Source organism: Cuculus canorus, chromosome 4 (genome assembly GCF_017976375.1).
Source record: "Cuculus canorus isolate bCucCan1 chromosome 4, bCucCan1.pri, whole genome shotgun sequence".
Classification (NCBI taxonomy): Eukaryota; Metazoa; Chordata; class Aves; order Cuculiformes; family Cuculidae; genus Cuculus; species Cuculus canorus.
The window spans coordinates 73,539,336-73,557,769 of record NC_071404.1 but is presented as its reverse complement, the minus strand read 5'-3'; the positions used below and the strand labels follow the sequence as shown (position 1 = coordinate 73,557,769).

At 43.7% G+C, this 18,434-nt stretch overlaps 2 protein-coding genes across 7 annotated transcripts; one reads left to right on the top strand and one right to left on the bottom strand.

Annotated features, from left to right (window-relative positions):
• Positions 1-1,750: 1,750 nt before the first annotated feature.
• LOC104059638 (uncharacterized) lies at positions 1,751-8,662 on the bottom strand. The gene is made up of 5 exons (XM_054066054.1): positions 8,555-8,662; positions 6,414-6,569; positions 4,010-4,138; positions 3,759-3,896; positions 1,751-3,517 (listed from the first exon to the last, which is right to left on the bottom strand). The coding sequence occupies exons 1-5, from the start codon at positions 8,660-8,662 to the stop codon at positions 3,428-3,430; spliced, it is 621 nt and encodes a 206-aa protein (XP_053922029.1). The 3' UTR covers positions 1,751-3,427.
• On the top strand, positions 8,495-17,703 carry BBS12 (Bardet-Biedl syndrome 12). 6 transcript variants are annotated; one of them, XR_008449619.1, is made up of 3 exons: positions 9,050-9,801; positions 12,117-14,632; positions 15,096-17,702. XR_008449619.1 is itself a non-coding variant. In XM_054065094.1 (2 exons), the coding sequence occupies exon 2, from the start codon at positions 12,133-12,135 to the stop codon at positions 14,272-14,274; it is 2,142 nt and encodes a 713-aa protein (XP_053921069.1). In that variant the 5' UTR covers positions 8,495-8,531; positions 12,117-12,132; the 3' UTR covers positions 14,275-17,701. The 6 variants fall into 6 exon arrangements, 5 of the variants coding, with proteins under 5 accessions (XP_053921069.1, XP_053921071.1, XP_053921070.1 ...); XM_054065094.1 differs by lacking the exon at positions 9,050-9,801 and adding an exon at positions 8,495-8,531 and having other exon boundaries at positions 12,117-17,701; XM_054065096.1 differs by lacking the exon at positions 9,050-9,801 and adding an exon at positions 8,567-8,852 and having other exon boundaries at positions 12,117-17,701.
• Positions 17,704-18,434: the final 731 nt, after the last annotated feature.

The following is an 18,434-nucleotide window of genomic DNA, read 5'->3' as shown; positions in this document are numbered from 1 at the left end:
CTGTGGCTAGTTTCTGTTAGATGCAGCTAGGTTTGGAAACAAAGCTTGTATTGTGAAGCATCTCAGGAGCAGTATTTTTCTCACCTACATTCAGTTTATCTGTTTATGGAAGCAAAAATAGTAGCAAGGAGAATAAATTCTGAGTGAGTAGGGGGGCTACTGGCAACAAAACCTGGATGCAGTCTCAAGGGTCCCGACTGAGCTTTAACATTGGTATTTTGGGAGGATGGATTTCTGCGAAAAACGGACCACCCAAAGGCGCAACACATGCTGATAGCTTGCAAAGATTGAGTGTACCAGCCAGCGGATGGAATAGATTTAAGTAGTGTGCAACTGCGGAATTTTTGTTGGGGATATGGAGAGATTTAACCCGTGTCAGAAAAAGACATTCTGCCAGGACAGGTATCTGGTAGAACGAGTCCAGAGGAGGCCGCACCTCCCATATGAGGACAGGCTGAGAGAGCTGGGATGTTCAGCTTGGAGAAGAGAAAGCTGTGGGAGACCTTATAGTGACCTTCCAGTACCTGAACAGGGCTACAGGAAAGCTGTGGAGGGGCTCTTTTATCAGGGTGTGCAGGGATAGGATGAGGGAATGGTTTTAAGCTGAAAAAGGGGAGATTTAGATTAGATATTGGGAAGACATTTTGTCCTGTGAGGGTGATGAGGCAACCTGAATCACTGCTTTGCCTCCTTTTTGGTGCAGTAGTGTAAAGGAGTTAAATCCAAGTCTCCTGAAGTGCCCAAGCTCTTGTTTTTGAGAATAGAGTGAATGGGAGGAGGAGGAAAAGGGGTAGAAGTGCTCGTGCTAGTGAACCCTTCCATTTAGGGCCAGCTACTCAAGAAGGCACTGGGACAGAGCCCAGGAAAAACATCTGCTGGTCTGTTCCCAGTGGATTGATCCAAGTCACTTTCTCCAGCACAGTAAAAGGATGAAATTCCTGAATGGGCAGCTCAGCACCTGTACCTCACACAAACCTAACTCAAGTTCTGCTGTTGGCTTCAGTCAGGTTCCTTTTCCTCCACCGAGTATCAAAGTGTAAAAGATAAAATTCTAGAAGGGACTGATAGGATTCATGAGAGCACCAAAAATAACTTGTGCTGAACCACTGCCCTGCTGTGGGCTGTGGTTGATGTTGCTGTTAGTCCTCGTGCTTGGTGCAGTTGGCTGAAAAAGGGGGCAGGATACCCCTCACTGTCACACGAACTAAAGCAGCGTGACACTAAGTTTTAAGTTGGAAGTTTTGTGGTAATTCAGCTACTGCCCAACATTCCAGAGTTGCGATGAATGCGCAAGCCAGAAATAGCATTTCATCATTGTAGCCTGTATGGTAGGTATGACTGCATGTCTCTTTGCTACCTTCAGAAGTCAGGTAATGGGACTAGAACGGGAACAGCAAAGGGACATGCATCATAGGTAGCAACAGTCATCAGTCTCTTTCTGTGGCGGCATTAAAAGTACAGTCACTCCAACAGCTCTGGGATTCCCCACAATCGACTGGAACTTCCAATTTCCCTTTCTGAATATAAGTGGTTAGTGCTAGGAACTTTCAATCGGCGCAGGGGAAGAGGAGAGTAATTATGCGATAGACTGCTGCGCCAAAGAATTTCTCTCTTAGGAAGAAGAGATATAAGAAAGTGAAAATATACTTGAACCATGTAAGGCTTCCAAATTATTTTTGTAAATTTAGTTTTCATAGTAAGCACACAAGTTATAAAGTACACCAAGTCTTTAACTTGCAAAACAGTTTTATTTCACACTTATACAAAGTTAATGGACATTTTAAAACGTGTACAGTACTATGGGTTACATCTGCTGCCACTGAATGTGTTAATAAGGGCATTCCCAGGTTTCAAGTGCAACAACAGGTTTGAACCTACTTCTGTTCAGGCTAGAAAGGGTCTGTTTAGAGGGGTGTGTTCAGAGCACAAACTTTTGTGGACTTGGGCAGACCTGACATGTGGAGAAGCAGCCAGGTAAATGAACACTTCTCCTTTCTGCTCCTGAAATTAATCCTCCCTGTGCCAGGCCCTGACAGCTCATGAGAGCTGCAGCCAGGAGCAAACCCAGCAGCTGGCTCATCCTTTCTGCTCATCAGTGCTGTCAAGCAGCAGAAAAAAAGCTGCCTGAAGGAAAGGGAGATCTTAACAGACCCTGGTGCAATGCTGTTCTTTCCGTCTTCTTCACACTGAACCCTTCTGACACTTTGTTACCTACTGGACACTTCCCTGTCAGCAGTAACAAGCTCTCCTTCAGGCACCTTATTAGAGACTGAGAGGTAACTTAGGATTCTACCTTTTCCCTGCAGTTCTGAAGCTGACTGTTAGTCAGTCAAGACCCAAGGACAAACCTTCCTGCAGAACCTCAGTCTGATGTGTTGTGTGTCACTGCTCTGTTACCATGACACAGACGGAAATGTGGCTCTCCAGTAAGTCCCAGATTGACAGTCTATGCAAGAAACAATCAAGAAAATGAAGGAACTCCTAAAAAAACCCAAACCCAATCCTGTTATGTCTGAAATGAATTTGGATTGTGTGGATCTAAATATATTTGGTGTTCCACAAATGTCCCCGGTGAGCTATTTTGTCACTTCAGATGCAACTCCTCCCTGCAACTTGGCTGGTAGCAGCCAAGGACCAGATTTACCCCAGTGTACCACAGAACTGAACCTTGTAGGTACCTAAAATCCTGGCACAACAGCAGCTCTGTAATGTCTTGGGAGAAAGATCAATGGCACAAGATGTTGATGGGTTATACAATCAGCTTTGATAATCCAAGCAGGTTACATTCAAGTAAAGTAGGTTTCAGACGACTTAATAAAAACTGAGGGCACAAGCTCCAAATGGAGAACCAAATCCAGTCATCTGTATTTGCTTCCCATGAGGTCCAAAACCAGCTTGCCATGGGAAAGCAGTGTTCCATACAGAAATGCAGACAGATAGGCAACTGGTTTGAGTCTTTCACAGACAAACAAAAGGAGAAAAATACCAAAAGATAACCTCAAAGTCTTAAAAGGAATAAAAATACTGTGCTTGTACCTTCATCCTTTAGCCTTTGGAAAGTCAAAAGTGGCCTTTCCCAGCAGCAGGGGAATCTTTACATCTCAAGGGAAATCTTTCAGCTAAATAGCTGAATAGCTGAAAGAGTGCATTTTTATCTAATTAATAACATTGTTTAGGGGTGGGGGAAAGGATACTGCCTTGTGGGTTCAGTTCACCCTTCCTTTTCACTTCTCCAGTCTCTCATTTTTTAACAAGCTCTGGGTAGTGAAGCCCCCCTTCCCCAATTAACTTTGCCAAAGAAGAATAATAATGAACAAAAAAATTCGTCCTTTAGACTTTCCTTCTATAGCAGATATGGAGGAGACAAGCCCAACGTAAGTCCTTCCAGGTTATCTTTTGGAGCAGCTGTACAGCAAGGCAACAAATATTAATATAAGCTAGTTTTCTTCATGATTCTCAAAAATTCTTGCTCACTTACTTCTCCATCCCCGTCTCGATCAGCTTCATCAATCATTTCCTGGAAAACATATTGTACATTTGATCAGGCACCGGACTCTCAACACAAGATCTTCCATTGATTTAAAACAAGAAGAAGAAACCAGAAGCATTTAATGTGAAAATGTAATGATGTGTCTAGTTGTTCTTTGTATTTCTGACCCCTTAGCTCTTTTCGTAAAGGCATAAATTGCCACCCAGCCTTTAGGAGCTACAGGGCTGGTCTGTGTCTCTTAGAAAAGTTCTGGAAAATCAGAATTTACCTGAAGTTCTTCATCTGTTAAATTTTCTCCCAGCTCCTTTGCAACCCTTTTCAAGTTTTTGAATGAAATTTTTCCTGTCCCATCATCATCAAATAATCTGAAAGCTTTCAAGATTTCTTCTTTTGAATCCTTTTCACTCTAAAGAGCAAAACATATGTTAATTAGAAAATGCCTGCCACGGAGATATTCCTTTTCAATATCTTTTTAATACCTTTTTATGCTGTCACAAGAATTTGGATTGCATTTCTTACCATTTTCTGTGTCATCATAGCCAAAAAGTCTTCAAAGTCAATGGTGCCACTTCCTTCTTTGTCAATATCTGCTATCATTTTCTTAATTTCTTCCTTCTTTGGCTCAAAGCCTAAAGCACGCATCGCAACCTGTGCCAAAAAGCAACTCTGTTAGGAGACCCCCAGAATTATAGTGACAGCAGCTGTACTAAAACTTTTTTAATTTCCTCATCCAAAATCATAATAACTCACTGCAATAAAAATATCTCTTACCAGTTTGTTTCATATTTCCAAAGAGTAATAGTGTAGGTTTGATATTCCTAACTCAGACATATTTTTTCTTTAGATTAATGTGGAACGTGGATATATTTCTGAAACTAAGAAGAAACTTTTAGTGTCTAAACTAGGTAAGGGCTCCGTTTGAGATTTAGGGCAGAATGTTCATTAATTTTGATGGGTGCAGAATTACATGCAGTTAACTTACACAATCCAGTACACAGAATTAACTAAGATATGCTTTGTTGTTTTTTTTTAAAATTAAACCCACATAATTTTTGGATCATGTATATGAAAATGTGGTTGTATCTTTCCAGAATGTGTGCAAAATCAATTTGTTTAGTTCTGAGATAAAGAAAATCCATATACATTCCTCCTGGCACATCTGGCCAAGGGGTGGGATCTGACAATATTTTCCGTTGCCTCAGTAAATCAAAGTCTGACTGCTGCACTAGTTAAGGAAAAGCAAAACAAACTTCTGAGCCTTACAGAGCCCAAGTGGAGCATTGCTGTAAAAGCAGTTCTGTAGATTGCTGTACAAATGCTTAATGATAGCATTGTTTAAAACTAGGCTCTGGCATTTCACCAGCCTAGAACAACTATTTTGTTCCTTGGGTGTTGGTTAGCAATTTCACAGCCCTGGTGTGCCAGATGATTATAGCACGTTTAATTCAGAGACTGAAGTTTCAAAAACATGTAACTAGAGGAAGATTTGAACTGTGCACATTTGTTCTTCCTACGTGTGGTAGTGGAAATCAATGGTTAATATTAGGCAGAAATGTTATCGCTAAACATTCTTCTGCTGGAAAGTGCCAGCTCACCAGAAACTTAACATTTAGCTGAAGTGTGTTTTCTGACCAGTTTCTTGCAATGGGACAGCTGAAAATGTTCCAGTTTGTCTTCAAGTTTCAATTGTAAAATATTTATTTTTATGAATTAATTTTCAAAAAGAAAAACATAGCATTAAATGGTCAATGTGAAAACACTTCAGTCCATTTTAAGAACTATATTTTAATGTGTATAATCTGTGTTCAGAGAACACACTCTCCTTAACCAAGCAGAAGTTCTTCCAAATAAATCCTGAGATAAGCCATTGGCTTAGGCAAATCATGTGTCTGGGTTACACAGCGGAAACTGAGGCAGAGTGTGTGCCTGTGAGAAATCAAGGTCAAGGAGATACTTAAGATATTAAAAGTTTGTGCTTAAAACAAGATTAGACAGAGGGAGAGAACTGAGAATAATCTTCCAGTACCTGAAGGGACCTACAAGAAAGCTGGAGAGGGACATTTTACAAAGGCTTGTAGTGATAGGACGAGGGACAATGGATATAAACTAGAAAGAGGCAGAGAGAGACTAGACATAAGGAAGAATTTCTTCACTATGAGTGGTGAGGCCCTGGCACAGGTTGCTCAGGGAAGCTGTGGCTACCCCATCCCTGGAGGTGTTCAAGGCCAGGTTGGATGGGGCTTTGGGCAGCCTGATCCAGTGGGAGGTGTCCCTGCCTATGGCACGGGGTTGGAACTGGATGGGCTTTAAGGTCCCTTCCAACCCAAACTATTCTGTGATTCTATGATTCCTCTTGTGCTACTGTGTGTAGGCATGTGCATGCATGCACAAACACAACCTAAATTGCTACTGAAATGCAACTTGGATCTCAGTTTTGTTCTTTTCAAATTAAAACCTGTAGCTTTTGCATTACGTATATGAAAATAGTTGTATCCTTCCAGAATGTGTGCAAAATCCATGTGTTCAATTCTGAGATGAAGAAAAAAATTTATATTCTAACATTCATCCCGGAACAAGTCAGATTCACAGAAACAATGATATTATTTCAGTTTTCATGACTGGTTGTGTTCATTGTGTACCTAAACAGAGGAACTTTTTAGTTCCTCCAACGCCCAGGTAGTCAAAGCTATCTGACCTACTATCCATATATTAGAGAAGCCTCTCTGCTCTGAAGTATTACATACAGAGCTTTCTCAGGGTAACCATGTCATACACCCCAAATTCAGCCCTGACAGCAACCCAGTGCTCTCGTTTGTACTCCAAAACTATTTTTAAATAGTTGGGCTGGACAAACAGAAAAAGCAGGCACAATTTTCAGACCAAACATATTTCCACCCAGGGGAAAAAAAAAAAGTTTGAAAACCTTCAGTTCTTTTACATCGATGCTTCCAGATCCATCAGTATCAAACAAATCAAAAGCTTCTCTGATCTCTTGCTTTTGCTCTTCTGTTAGTTCAGGTTTCAAGCCACTTTTCTTCCGCTGGGCTGTACCTAAACCAGATTTTCTATAGTTGGATGCCTTCAAAAAGTGAAGGAGAGAGAAGATAAGAAACAGCCCACTCCAAGGAAAATTCAAAACACAATTAAATTGTAAATAACAACAGTAAAGCTATAGCAGAAGTGAGAGACATTCTTTGCTGTAAGAGGTAGATACTGTGTCTCTATGATCATTTTCTTAGGTTATTCTAGAAGAAAAACAAGCTGAAGACTTTGTTACTGGCACAGGTTGCCAGGACAGCTATGGCTGCCCCATCCCTAGAAGTTCAAGGCCAGGTTGGATGGGGCCTTGAGCGGCCTGTTCTAGTAGGAGGTGTCCCTGCCCATGGCGGGGGGGGTTGGAACTGGATGATCTTTAAGGTCTCTTGCAATTCAAACCATTCATTCTAATAGCATTTGGGCTTCATCTTTTCTGTTTTAAATGGAAAGATCATCAATGAAAGGAGTAATGCCAGGAAAACAGGCAGGCAGTCTGAAAATGAACTGAGGTGACTAAGACCCTCTGCATCTCCTGCCCGTTGCTTTGACGTGTCAGGAGTGGTTTCACCTGGAAAACATAAGTAAATAAATCATCCACACAGCTAAAAAGGCTGATTGTATAGGGCCTTGACTGTGAGTGGGATGCAAGCTCAGCCACTTCTTTAAGTCAGCATTGAAATGGGATGTCTGAGAGCACGTAGTTGAAGGGAGCTGTGTAGCTCCAGCCTGCCTCTGCACCAGCTAGCTTGGTGCTAGGTAACAATGTGCTGTGGTAGCAGCAAGGCCAACACAGACCTGGCCCGCGAGGAGAACTAATCTGCTTGTGTTGAGCTGGTGCGTTATTATCCAGAACACTTTGGAGACCTTTCCTGTGTGCTGTGCAAGCTAGTGCAATGCAGTGTTCCCTCCTGCTTACTGAGAAGGAAAGATGTTTTCCTCTGGTACAGGTTTTCTTCTACACCAGCAGCAGCCAGACTTTTGGTGCGTTAGTCTGGAATCTGCAGAGATTCATGGAAGGCAGGGCAGTGCCTCCCACCCCCTACTTCTGACTGGTTGGGCTTTTTAAAAGTAAACAGAGACAGAAGGTATGATCACTTCCCTACTGCTGGCTACACCATGACTGATCCAAGCCAGGATGCTGTTGGCCTTCTTGGCCACCTGGGCACTCTGCTGGCTCATGTTCAGCCACTGCTCACCAGTCATTCCAGGTCATTTTCCACTGGGCCTTTCTAGTCACTCTTCCCCAATCTATATGCTACAGGGGATGGGATGGAGGAGCTTAGGAAGCTCTGCTAGGATTAACCATGCGTGTTTCCTCTCGGTTACCCACGTCCTGAAAGTAGATGTTGTATTTAGCAATTTTCAGTGTTTTAGCAGGGTGTTTTTCACAGTGCCAAGCAGAGGCTGGAACTGGATAGTCTTTAAGGTCCCTTCCAACCGAAACCATTCTGTGATGGGAAGGGATTGGACAGGGGGCACTCCTTTCCTTTCCCTTTTCGGCTGGGGTTGTTATGTGAGGAAACCAAGTGGCAGAGCCACCTGGGGCATCCTGTGCGGCCCCTGTGCTAGCCCTGCCCTTCCAGCCCCCAGCACCCCTTCCAGGCTCTCTCCATCTTCCCCTCCAGGCCCTTCTGAGCCCCTTCCAGCTTTTCCCCTCCAGCCCTTCAACCCCTTTCCAGCTTTCCCCCCACAGCCCATCCAAGCCCTTTCCAGCTTCACCCCCCAACCTTTCCCAGCTTTCTCCCCCCGCCCCTTCTGCGCCCTTTCCAGCTCTCCCCCCCAGCCCTTCCCAGCTCTCTCCGCCGTGCCCAGGGGATGGCTACCAGGCCGCTCACCATGGGGCCGTAGCCTCCGACGCCGCCGCCGCCGTTGGGTCTGGCTCGGACTCCGCCCTCGGCGCGGGCCAATGGCGGCCGCGCGTCAGGTCACGTGCCGGGGCGGGCGGGCGCTGAGCGGCGCGGCGCGCTGCCCTGGCAACGCGGGGCGGGGCGGCGGTTGACGCTTGGTGTGTTTCCCCCCTACACACACATTTCCGCGTCGTTCTGGAGCGCGGCGGCGGGGGGTGGGTCCGCTTCTTAGCCGAGCCTGGTCTTGCCCAGCCTCGGCCTGGCCCGGGGTCCCTTCATCCCCCCCCATCTCGTCTCGCTTCGGCTGGCGGCGCGCGCGGCGGTTGGCGGCGCGTGGCGGGGCTGCCTGAGGCGCGCGCCCCCTCAGCCCATCCCGGCGCGCGCCGCCTGAGGCGCCTCTCGGTTCCCCTCAGCCCATCCCGACCGCGGGGAGCAGAGCGGAAAGGGTGGGGGGAAAAAAGAAAAACCCGAGTGCATCGGTGAGAAACCGGTACCCGCCTGCGCTCTGCCCACCGGGGGAACGGACTGGCCAGGCCCCAGGATGAGCTTTATAATGGGGGGGAGGGGGTCGGGGGAGGCGCGGCCTCGGCGTGCAGCAGGGTAGGTGGGGGGCCTGGAGGATCTGTGCTGTGAGCACAGGCTGGGAGAGCTGGGGGTACGGCCTGGAGGAGAAAAGGCGCTGGGAGAGCTTAGAGCAGCTTCCGGTGCTGATAGGGGCTGCAGGGAAGCTGGGAGGGGCTCTTTATCAGGGAGTGCAGGGAGAGAACGAGGGGAACGGTTTTAAGCTGAAAGAGGGAAAAATTAGGTTCGATATTAGGAAGAAATGTTTTCCGGTGAGTGTGGTGAGGCACTGGCACAGACTACCCAGAAAAGTCATGTCTGCCCTATCCCTGAAGGTGTTCATGGCCAGCTTGGATGAGGCTTTGAACAACCCGATCCAGTGGGAGGTGTCCCTGCCCATCACAGGGAGTGGAACTGGGGAGGCTTTAAGGTCCCTTCCAACCCAACCCATTCCACGATTCTATGAACATTTCACAGAAATGCATTAGTTTGGTGAATGATGTAAAAGTTTGTGGCACTAGTTTAGCCTTCATGGTTGAGATGCTGCAAGTGGAAGTGTTTGGCAAATCTCTTGTATCACAGAGTTCATTTCAGATCCCTAAAGCCTGTGTGTGTAAACATAAACTGAAGGTGAGGTTGGGTTTTATTTTGATTGCAGATACAGGTGATGAGATGGGCAACATGCAGGTTAGCTCAGCAGAAGCCATCTGGAGTTTGTGCTTACACACGGCTGACCTTCACCACCAATTTGTTCATTCATTCTCCAGAACGTGTCCTTCTCTTTGCTGGCTTTTCCTGTGTTTGGCTCCACAATGTAATTCCATTTGACCCTTTACCTTTTCCATCTCAGACTGGTTGGAAAAAGAGGTAAAAGATCAAACATGAGGAGGATGAGAAGTTGAATTTTGGGGCTGCTGTGTATTGACACCTACAGTATAGGATAGCGTGATATTCTTGTTAAAATAATGTGCGTAAAACAAAGGGGAAGCACGACAAAATTTTAAATCACGCCAGCCAGAGATTGTCCAAGGAATGAAATAAGAACATTCTGTCCTGTAAGTGCATGCCCTGCCTTCTTCTGGCTTTGCAAGCATACCCTGGGTCTGTTGGGTTTAGGTTTATGGATCAGCCGGATACAGGCTTGTGTCCAAAATGAAGGTATTGTTTTAAAGTACGAGTTCAAGCTGAAAGTAAAGGACATGTTTTTAAGCTTAAATTTCAGAGAAAACTTTAGCTAAGGATCTTTTATTTGGCTGCAGTGAGGTTTGGTGGAAGTGCATTGACTTGATAGAAGGTGCTGCGCTAACTCTGATCTGTATCATAACCAGTTTTGGTTTCACATCTGTTAAAATAAAAACACCATTCAAACATGACAGTGGCTCATATTGGTGAGCTGAACCTTCATCTGGGAATGACTGAGAAGTCAGAAGTTCACTGTTCTGGAAAATGGAAACCCCTTTCCCACCAGTCTTTCCAGAGTTGTCTCCCATCCAAACAGCAGCATGGCCTTCTATCCAGAACTGCGAGCTGATGACCAGTGTAGTGAGAGTTTTTTGGCCTTTCAGGATGCCTATCTAGCTCTTGCTTAAATTTTATGGAGAAAACCACAAACTGAGTATTTGTTCTTTCCATCAAAATACGAGCAGGTTGAGAGGTGACCAGTTGAGAACTGATGGAATTCAGAAACAGTGTTCTCAAAATGAAAACCAAAACAAAAACTCAACAACAAAAAAACGCATCCCACCCCTGCAAAAAAAAAAAAACAAAAACAAACCCCAAATTACTGTCTTAGTAAATTCTTATGAGAAATCTGATTGGATGAATTTTGGGGGAATGGAGGAAACATTGGATTCTAAGATCTGATCATTATTATTTAATCACTTTCATTTTTTTTTGTTTGTTTGTTTCAAAACAAAGTACCTGTGATATTAAGCTAAGGATTCCAGTTAGGAAAAAAGAGGCTTTTCTGTTATTATTCCTGGCAGTACTGGTATGGATACATGCATGGCTAGGCCATTATCCCAAGAAATTGCCAAGGAAAATGTCTAGGAAGCCGATTGGACAGAGGTTGTCAGATGTGCACTCCCAGTGCAGTTTTAAACTCAAAATTACTTGCTTATCAAAAAATCCTGTTCTTAAATTGCTGATTACCGGTAACCATCGACTAAAATAATTGCTTGGTTAATAATTCTTTTAGTGCTTCAATATTTATCCAGAAATCAAAGGGAAATTCTGTGGTCAGTTTGGGCTAGAGTAGAGCTTTAGGTTTGTCAGCACCTAAAGATTATTTCTGACTGCCTGCTCTGGTTATTAAATTCATGCTTTGTCTTCATTTGAGTTAATATTCAGATGGACTTCAACTGAGTGGGACAGAAAAAGGTTTTTAGATTTGGAATTGCTGTGCAAAGGGACTTCCAGGGAGATAAAATAAATTACTTGAATCTGAGCATGAAAGGTATATGGCTAAGGCTTCCTTATTCTTAGTGTGTATATTTTTTAGTTTAAACAGGAGAAAAAAGGAGGCTTTAGTTTAATCCATGTGGTCTGCCACAGGAGTGTGGTGTGGAACGGATTTCAAGGGAAAGAAGATTTATTTTTTAAACTGAGTACTAGATCAAAACTTTAGATCTTGGCAGTTTGATTTGTGAGGTATGAAGAAGTGGCATTCCTTTTGATGCACATTTAATGAAGTGCTGCTGTGTGCTACATGAAATAAATTGAAATAAAATAAGTTTTATTATGTTTTCCCAGAGCTGAAGGTTAAAGTCAGCGTCTCAACTATTGGTACTAAGATGGATCTGTACAGTGCGCATTGGTTTTGCACATAATTGTCTGTTCCGCTCTGAGGAACTTTGGCTATAAGTCAGGCAAATAACTGAAATTCCAGTCAGGAGATGAATGGTAGTTCTATAGCATCTGTAATGCTTCATGTTGAAGAAACCACTGGAATTAACAGCACCGTACTACCTGCCAGTAAGAAAAAATTCCATGGTATTTTGTAGCCATGCGCCATTTCAGAAACCATGTGCGCTGGTAATAAGCGCACAGGCTGAAGAACTGTGCTATGTAGCCAGCCTTGCTGGAGAGCTGTGTTCAGTGTTAGACTGACAACTTAGTTCTTCGGTGATACATGCTCTGGAGCACTGTGAGAAGCGGGCAATAAGTTTGTGTTCTGTTCACAGATGCTGCCTGTTGTCCATGGCTTTCAGGGATGTGAATGCAAGAAGGCATATTGGACTTCAGGAGCTCTCATCCTTGGCATTAGCTGGACGAACATTATTGGGGCCAGTGAAATCATGGAAATTCATTGTGGATGAAAGCACCAACCAAAGCACACTGATTTGCTCTGCTGTTAGACTGATTGAAAGTTTGGATTTAACCAGTGCTGCCGGACAGCTTCTTAATGAAACCATTCAGGCGCAGAACAAGGAGTTTAAGACTGGAATGAGTACCCTTTTGTTTCTCGTTGGTGCATGGAGTGGTGCCATACTGGAGTGCCTCCAGCAGGATGTTCCTGTTTCTGCAATAGTATCTGTGATGTCTGAGGGCCTGAACTCTTGCTGTGAGAGAGTCCAATGTCTTCAAGTATCAATACATGATGTTAATAAGGAGCTGTGTTCTAGCATTGTTAGGCCAGACGCTTTTAAAAGTGAAACTTGCCAAATTGGAGGTGACAGTCTTCTAAATCCTCAGGTTTTCACGTATTTTCAGAAAGATGTTTCTGCACCAGAAGAGGCAATTCTGAAAAATTCTTGTTCCCATCAAGAAGATGATTGTGGTTTTAACAAGGGCCTGGTTTCACCTTTGTCCAGCTTTGGTTCAGTAGCTTCTCTTGTCAAACCAGCAGGTGACAGAAAGGCATCTATGATTTCTGGAAGTGGTGTCGTTGCATCCAGCTGTAACAAACAAAAGTTAACCCATAGCAGGTACTTCAGCACTCCAGGAGAAAGCCGTTTTTCAAATCAGCAAGGTACTTTTCGGGGATACCTTTCAGAACAAGCAGCAGATCCATGCAAATGTTATGGTTTAGGACACCTGGCAGTGGCTCTGAGCCATGGAAATCAGACTAGCGTGAAACTACTACAAAGCATTGTTGAGTATCAACAAGAGAAAGCAGAATGCAGTGGCTCTTCCCAGTTTAATGTTGCAGAAATTGTGACATGCTGTTTACTAACCCTCCCTGAAAGCTATTCTTGTGTATCCCCAGGCTTTGTCACATTAGCATCACTGGAACAAGTCGCAGTTATCAAGCACCTTGAAGACAAACCCCTTCGGATTCTGCTAATGGATGGTGACCTAACTGAGCAATATCGTCACTTAGGTTTTAATAGACCGTGTAATGTACGGACCATATTAGAGCATCCCAGCCTACAGGAAGGCAGAGCAGAAGACTTGTGGCTAAGCAGTATGTTAGGTATTCTGACAAGCTTTGAAGTAAACTTGGTTTTGGTCAAAGGAAACGTGTGTGAAAACTTAACGGAAAGATGCATAGCAAACAGTATATTAGTGATTGGTTCTGTGAGTCGAAATGTGATGTGTGCCTTTGGAGAGGTCACCGGTGCCCAGCCAGTCACGTACGTCACCCAGCTGAACGCTTCTTGTGTGGGGAGCGGGGCACAAGTGGAGCTGTGGAAGGCCTGCGATGGGCGTGCAATGGATCTGGGAGAGCTTGTGCCAGTCAGGATAAAAGCACGAGGAATCCCCCTGCTCACAGCTGTGCTTACCACTACTGTAGCTTCAAAGATGCAGCTCATTGAAGACCAGTTCTGGACTTTAGTCTATCGACTCCATAATGCTTTAAATGACAAGAAGGTTTTTCTGGGTGGTGGCGCAGTGGAGCTCTTGTGTCTTAGTCACATTCAGATGCTTGCAGAACAGTCTTTACAGCCAGCAAATAAAAATGCTGTGAAAGGGTTTCACAGTCCTTGGCTGGCAGCATCTGTGACAGAGTATAAATCTGTTGTGCTCCAGGCACTAGCAAATGGCTGGAGGCAGTATCTCTCAGTGGTTATGTGTAACACTGCAAAAGCTGCTTCGGAGCTGGAAGCCTCTACCTCAGTTGATCATCACCTCAAAAAAGCAGCTGACTGTGGCTCTCCCTCAGCTTATATATTGAAAGAGTTTAGGAGAGGTGGTCTGCTCAGAGGTGTTTCTGGTCCCTTTGCTGACCACGGAGATGGTTTAAAGGTTTATGATAACATTACAGCCAAGACAGAGGCGTGGCGGAGAGCTCTGGACTTGGTGCTACTAGTGCTTCAAACAGATGCTGAAATTATCACGGGTCCAAAAAGCAACCAGCTAGTGAACTCACATGCGTCAAGTGAATTTGTGTTTTTATAGGTCTTGCAGGCTTTATAAGTAACACGAGTCAGGCGAAGAAGTTCAGGTGCAACCTACATTTCTTCCTAATTTATAAAGCTAACATTTAGATGTGATTACGACTTTAGAATGTAACAGCTGAAATCGGCATGTGAGACAATCATAAGGTAGATACAATTTCCATTTCTAGAAACAGGGATTAAATAAACAAAAATCACTTGTGGGCTTACCTGTAACCCCAGCCATGCATATCTAACCAATGATGTTGTCTTTATGGACAGATTAATTCAGTCAAACTGACTTCTCTAATCTTATTTAGCAGGGCAGATGTGCAGTTCTTGGTTTTTTTTTTCATTTCATTACGAGGAGCACAGGGCAGGTGGGTACACGCCAAGTTTAGTGGAGAAAAGTTTGATACTTTGCATATGCTTGTTCTGAACATGCACTGTCTGTATGAGACATTTGGACTTATGTTCTGTTTAAAGTTTTTTAATGTCTTCTAAAAATGGATAAGGATTTCTTACGTAACATTGGCATATTTGTGTTAAGTAAAAATGTAATTAATTTTTAATTAATGTCTTAATTCTTACATTTGCAATGTACAGAAATTAAACTTGCAATAATTTTTGCACTTAATCGTGATTGCTGCTGCAGGTGGCAGACAGTCCTGTAGTGAAATCTAAGAACTGGTGTGGGCTAAAGGGTGTTTTCTGAGTTGTGATTCAGCAGAAAGGCAGACTGGTTATTTTATTGATAGAGCCTTTGCTGCTACATATTTACTACTTTAAGTGGATGTTTTTTTCTTCTGGACTCATTTTCCTTGCGCTGTCTCCCTCCTGCAGAAGACAGCTCGGAGAAGAGCAATGAGCTGCCTGAATCTCCCATGACCACTGGCAATCTTCCAACTGATGTGTACTGAGCCTTAACACAGTTCTCTGCCTCTGTGCCCTGCTAGAGTTGCTCCTTCCTCCTGGGAAGGCCCTTCCCGTCTACCTGTGCATTTCACAGTGCCCAATTCCAGAAGGCTTGAGTTAATAAGAAGGAAAGACAGTTTGTAAAATATCTCCCCTACAGTGCCAACACTTTGGCATTACATCCCATCATCATTGTCAGTAGATATTTGACAGAATCTGATTATTTTCTACCTCCCATGTGTTCTCCAAATTTTTCTGCCTCCTTCGATGTTTTCATCCCCATAACACATAACTCCATAGCCTACATTTCATCCTGCTAAAAATAGCCCTTTTGGAGACTTGCTTATAGCTTGTGGGTCTCTATAGCTGAGAGTTCCCTGGAGAGGTGGGACAGGCTACTGAGGTTCTAAATTAACCATAAGTTGAAATTGAGATCCTTAGAAACAGCTTTTGAGTGTTAAAGTGACTAGAAGCCTTAATTTCATTTTATGAGGAAAAGAATCGAATCTAAATGCATTTTATCTGGAGCTTTCTTCTAATATGTATTGTGTCAAACTGTATATTCAGATCTTTCATAGAACTGTTTAACCAAGCAGTTTGTTCTAGATGAATAATGGGTGTATTCAGTGTATAAAGAAAAGAAAGACACGAATGAGGAAATTCATCCTCAGATGTTTTATATACATACAGGTATATGTGCTTGTGTATTAAAGTAGTGATACATAGTATATTCTCAAAGGTTTCACTCAGAGTTCTCCTTGCTGCATATTTTAAATTTGTATTCTACTCACGTGTAAGTGGAAGGATCTTCAGGAGGTGAGGGGGGCATATGAATAGCAATTGCCTTTTAGAAATATGAGAGAAAAACTTTTCTGTCTGTAGGAAGCTGTGCTCATAGAATTTAGCCATCTCTGACTCAAAACTAAATGTTTTGGTTTTCTAACAAACTTTAGATTTCGGTGGGTTTTGGCAAAAACACGTTGCTAGTATAGGGGTTTATAATTTTAACTTGAAACAGTAGTTCCTAGTAGCATAAGGATCTTGTTATATTAAAGTTTTGGTCATCCTGCAATTATATTTTCATTATTAATCAGCTGGCAATTGATGTTTAACTGTTTGACCACACTCTTGGTGTACCAAGACATGAGAGAAAAAAAGTTTGGTAGATCAAAAGGAGCTCAAGGCTGTTAGGTGAAAGAGAAATGGAAAGACCGTGTATAAATAAATAAAAACAGACTGCTGCTCTGCAACTGTTTGCAGCTCATGTTTGGCTTTATACTGTTTTTCTTGAACCTCCTGTACTGAGCATTGCATAATCCCTGTTCCCAAGAAAAGATCCTCTTGCACTTTATTTGAATAATAGAGTTAAGTGGATTATGGAAAAACTGCCTGCATGAATTGTATTGAGGTGGTCCAAACATCTATTTATAGGGCTCTTAGACACTGAGCACTGACGCACCAAATGTTGAGAATATCCAAAATGATGTAATTTTTCCAATCAGGCTTTTAAAAAGCACATTATGAGATATTGAAATACTGTGATGCAGAGGTTTTCTACAAAGCTGTCAGACATTTTATTTTGATTATTTATCCATTGCTTTTATACAGGCTACTTAAACTGAAAACTTTATAAGCTAGCTAGATATTGTATCCTGGATTACTTAAAATGATTTCTTTGATGTGCACAGAAGATTAACATGCATGCTATCCTCAAGGCATCTTCCTTCTGCAGCGTGCAACACAATATACACGTGTGGTTTCCTCAGCTTCAAATCTCTCGGACCTCTTTGCAACACAGAATGAGGTCCGTTGTGTGTCTGCCATGTGTCTCAGCCAAGGCAACGATCGCAACGCATGGTTTCAGCTTCTCTCGGGCAGAGACTCCTCCTAGGGCATACAAAAGCGGTTTGTGTAGAGTCTGATGTGATGGAAGAGCTAAGCTTTTACATTTGATGTGCCTGGGAAATGTCACAGATTTTAGGGAAGGAATTGTCCCAAGGAGCAGGCAGCGTCTCACTTCCTGCTGAAACCCTGTCCTAATGAGATGTCTTGTTCCTCCCTTGCATCCCAGTATCATAATTTGCAGCTTATTCCTCCTTCTGTTAGGGCTAATGCCATTTTATTTAATGTTTATCTTTCTAAGGCCAACTTTTTAGGCCTTTCTGTTCCTTCATGATTTCCTGAAGTGTAGTAGACGTCTTAATCATAACAACAAGACCTTTGTCCCAAGCTGAGCCAGCCTAGAGAGCACAGCCTGCCTGCAAATCCTGGTCCTGTAAGGACTGACAGCCTGATGATCAGTGGTTGTCAGGAGGCACCTACTAGTGCCTGCTGCCAGGGGCACTAGAAACCATGAGCTAGGAAATGTAGGAGGCAATGGTCCCCAGGAAATTACTGTGGGAGGAGGGTTAAGGTAGTTATGGAGCAGGAAGGGCTGAAGGAGAAAAGCTGAGCTCACGAAAGAGGTGGGAGAGTCAAGACGCTTTCTTTTTTTTTTTTTTTTTTTTTTTGTAATGACCTTAATGACCTCCTTTTGATATCCCAGGCCAGGGCTGCTAAGCAGGCTGAGAGGTCATTTCCCTTTTTTGGGGTAGGGAAGTGGTGAGGGGGGTCTAATCTAGGAGAAAATTATGGAGTGGTGAGAGTTTCTGCTCTGCTCACAAGGACAAAGCCACCAGTGATGAGTTACCTCATGAGTACCCCCACTGACGTGTGCCCTGCCCATGATGAATCTGAGCTAACTCACGGTTTAAGTGTTTGTTACCCTCACTCTGTCACTTCCTATATATACCTTTTTTTCTACTTGGGCATATCAGTTGGTATAACCGCAGGTGTCACTGAGGTAGGAACCTGTTACAGAGCACCAGCCGGCGAGAAACTGCTACACAGTTGAAGTTGCTTTCCTAGCTCTATTCCCTTAGTGTGCGTTTATTTAAAGAGAGGACTGTGTGTGACTGGCATTCACAGCAGGCCAAACGTGCTCCTGGGGCATGCAGCAGCCTCGAAGAGGTCAGCTTGCTGCCCTAGCCATCCAACCTGTGAGCCCTGGCTGCTGACCGCCTTGCCCGATTGTGAGCTGGCTGCCCTGCCCTTTACCTGCTCAAGTTAGGGAGGCAGGGAGCGGGATGCTGGATGTCTTCCAGTGAAGGCAAACCTAAACCTTCCCAAGCCAGGCAGTGTGGGATCATGGAAAGCTGGGATGGGTTTTTATCAAGATGATTTGGAATGTCATGGTGGGAGGATATGGAAGCAGACAGTTTGGGATGC

Bases quoted from the DNA above. Each gene is read 5' to 3' on its own strand.
- LOC104059638 (XM_054066054.1), bottom strand. From the start codon at position 8,662: ATGGGGGGGGATGAAGGGACCCCGGGCCAGGCCGAGGCTGGGCAAGAC. The intron at 6,570-8,554 runs GTGTGTGTAGGG...CACTTTTTGAAG, and splicing joins CTCCAGAACGACGCGGAAAT to GCATCCAACTATAGAAAATC. The intron at 4,139-6,413 runs GTTTTCAAACTT...TTTTTGGCACAG, and splicing joins TCGATGTAAAAGAACTGAAG to GTTGCGATGCGTGCTTTAGG.
- BBS12 (XM_054065092.1), top strand. From the start codon at position 9,602: ATGAGATGGGCAACATGCAGGTTAGCTCAGCAGAAGCCATCTGGAGTT. The intron at 9,802-12,116 runs GTAAAAGATCAA...TTCTGTTCACAG, and splicing joins CAGACTGGTTGGAAAAAGAG to ATGCTGCCTGTTGTCCATGG.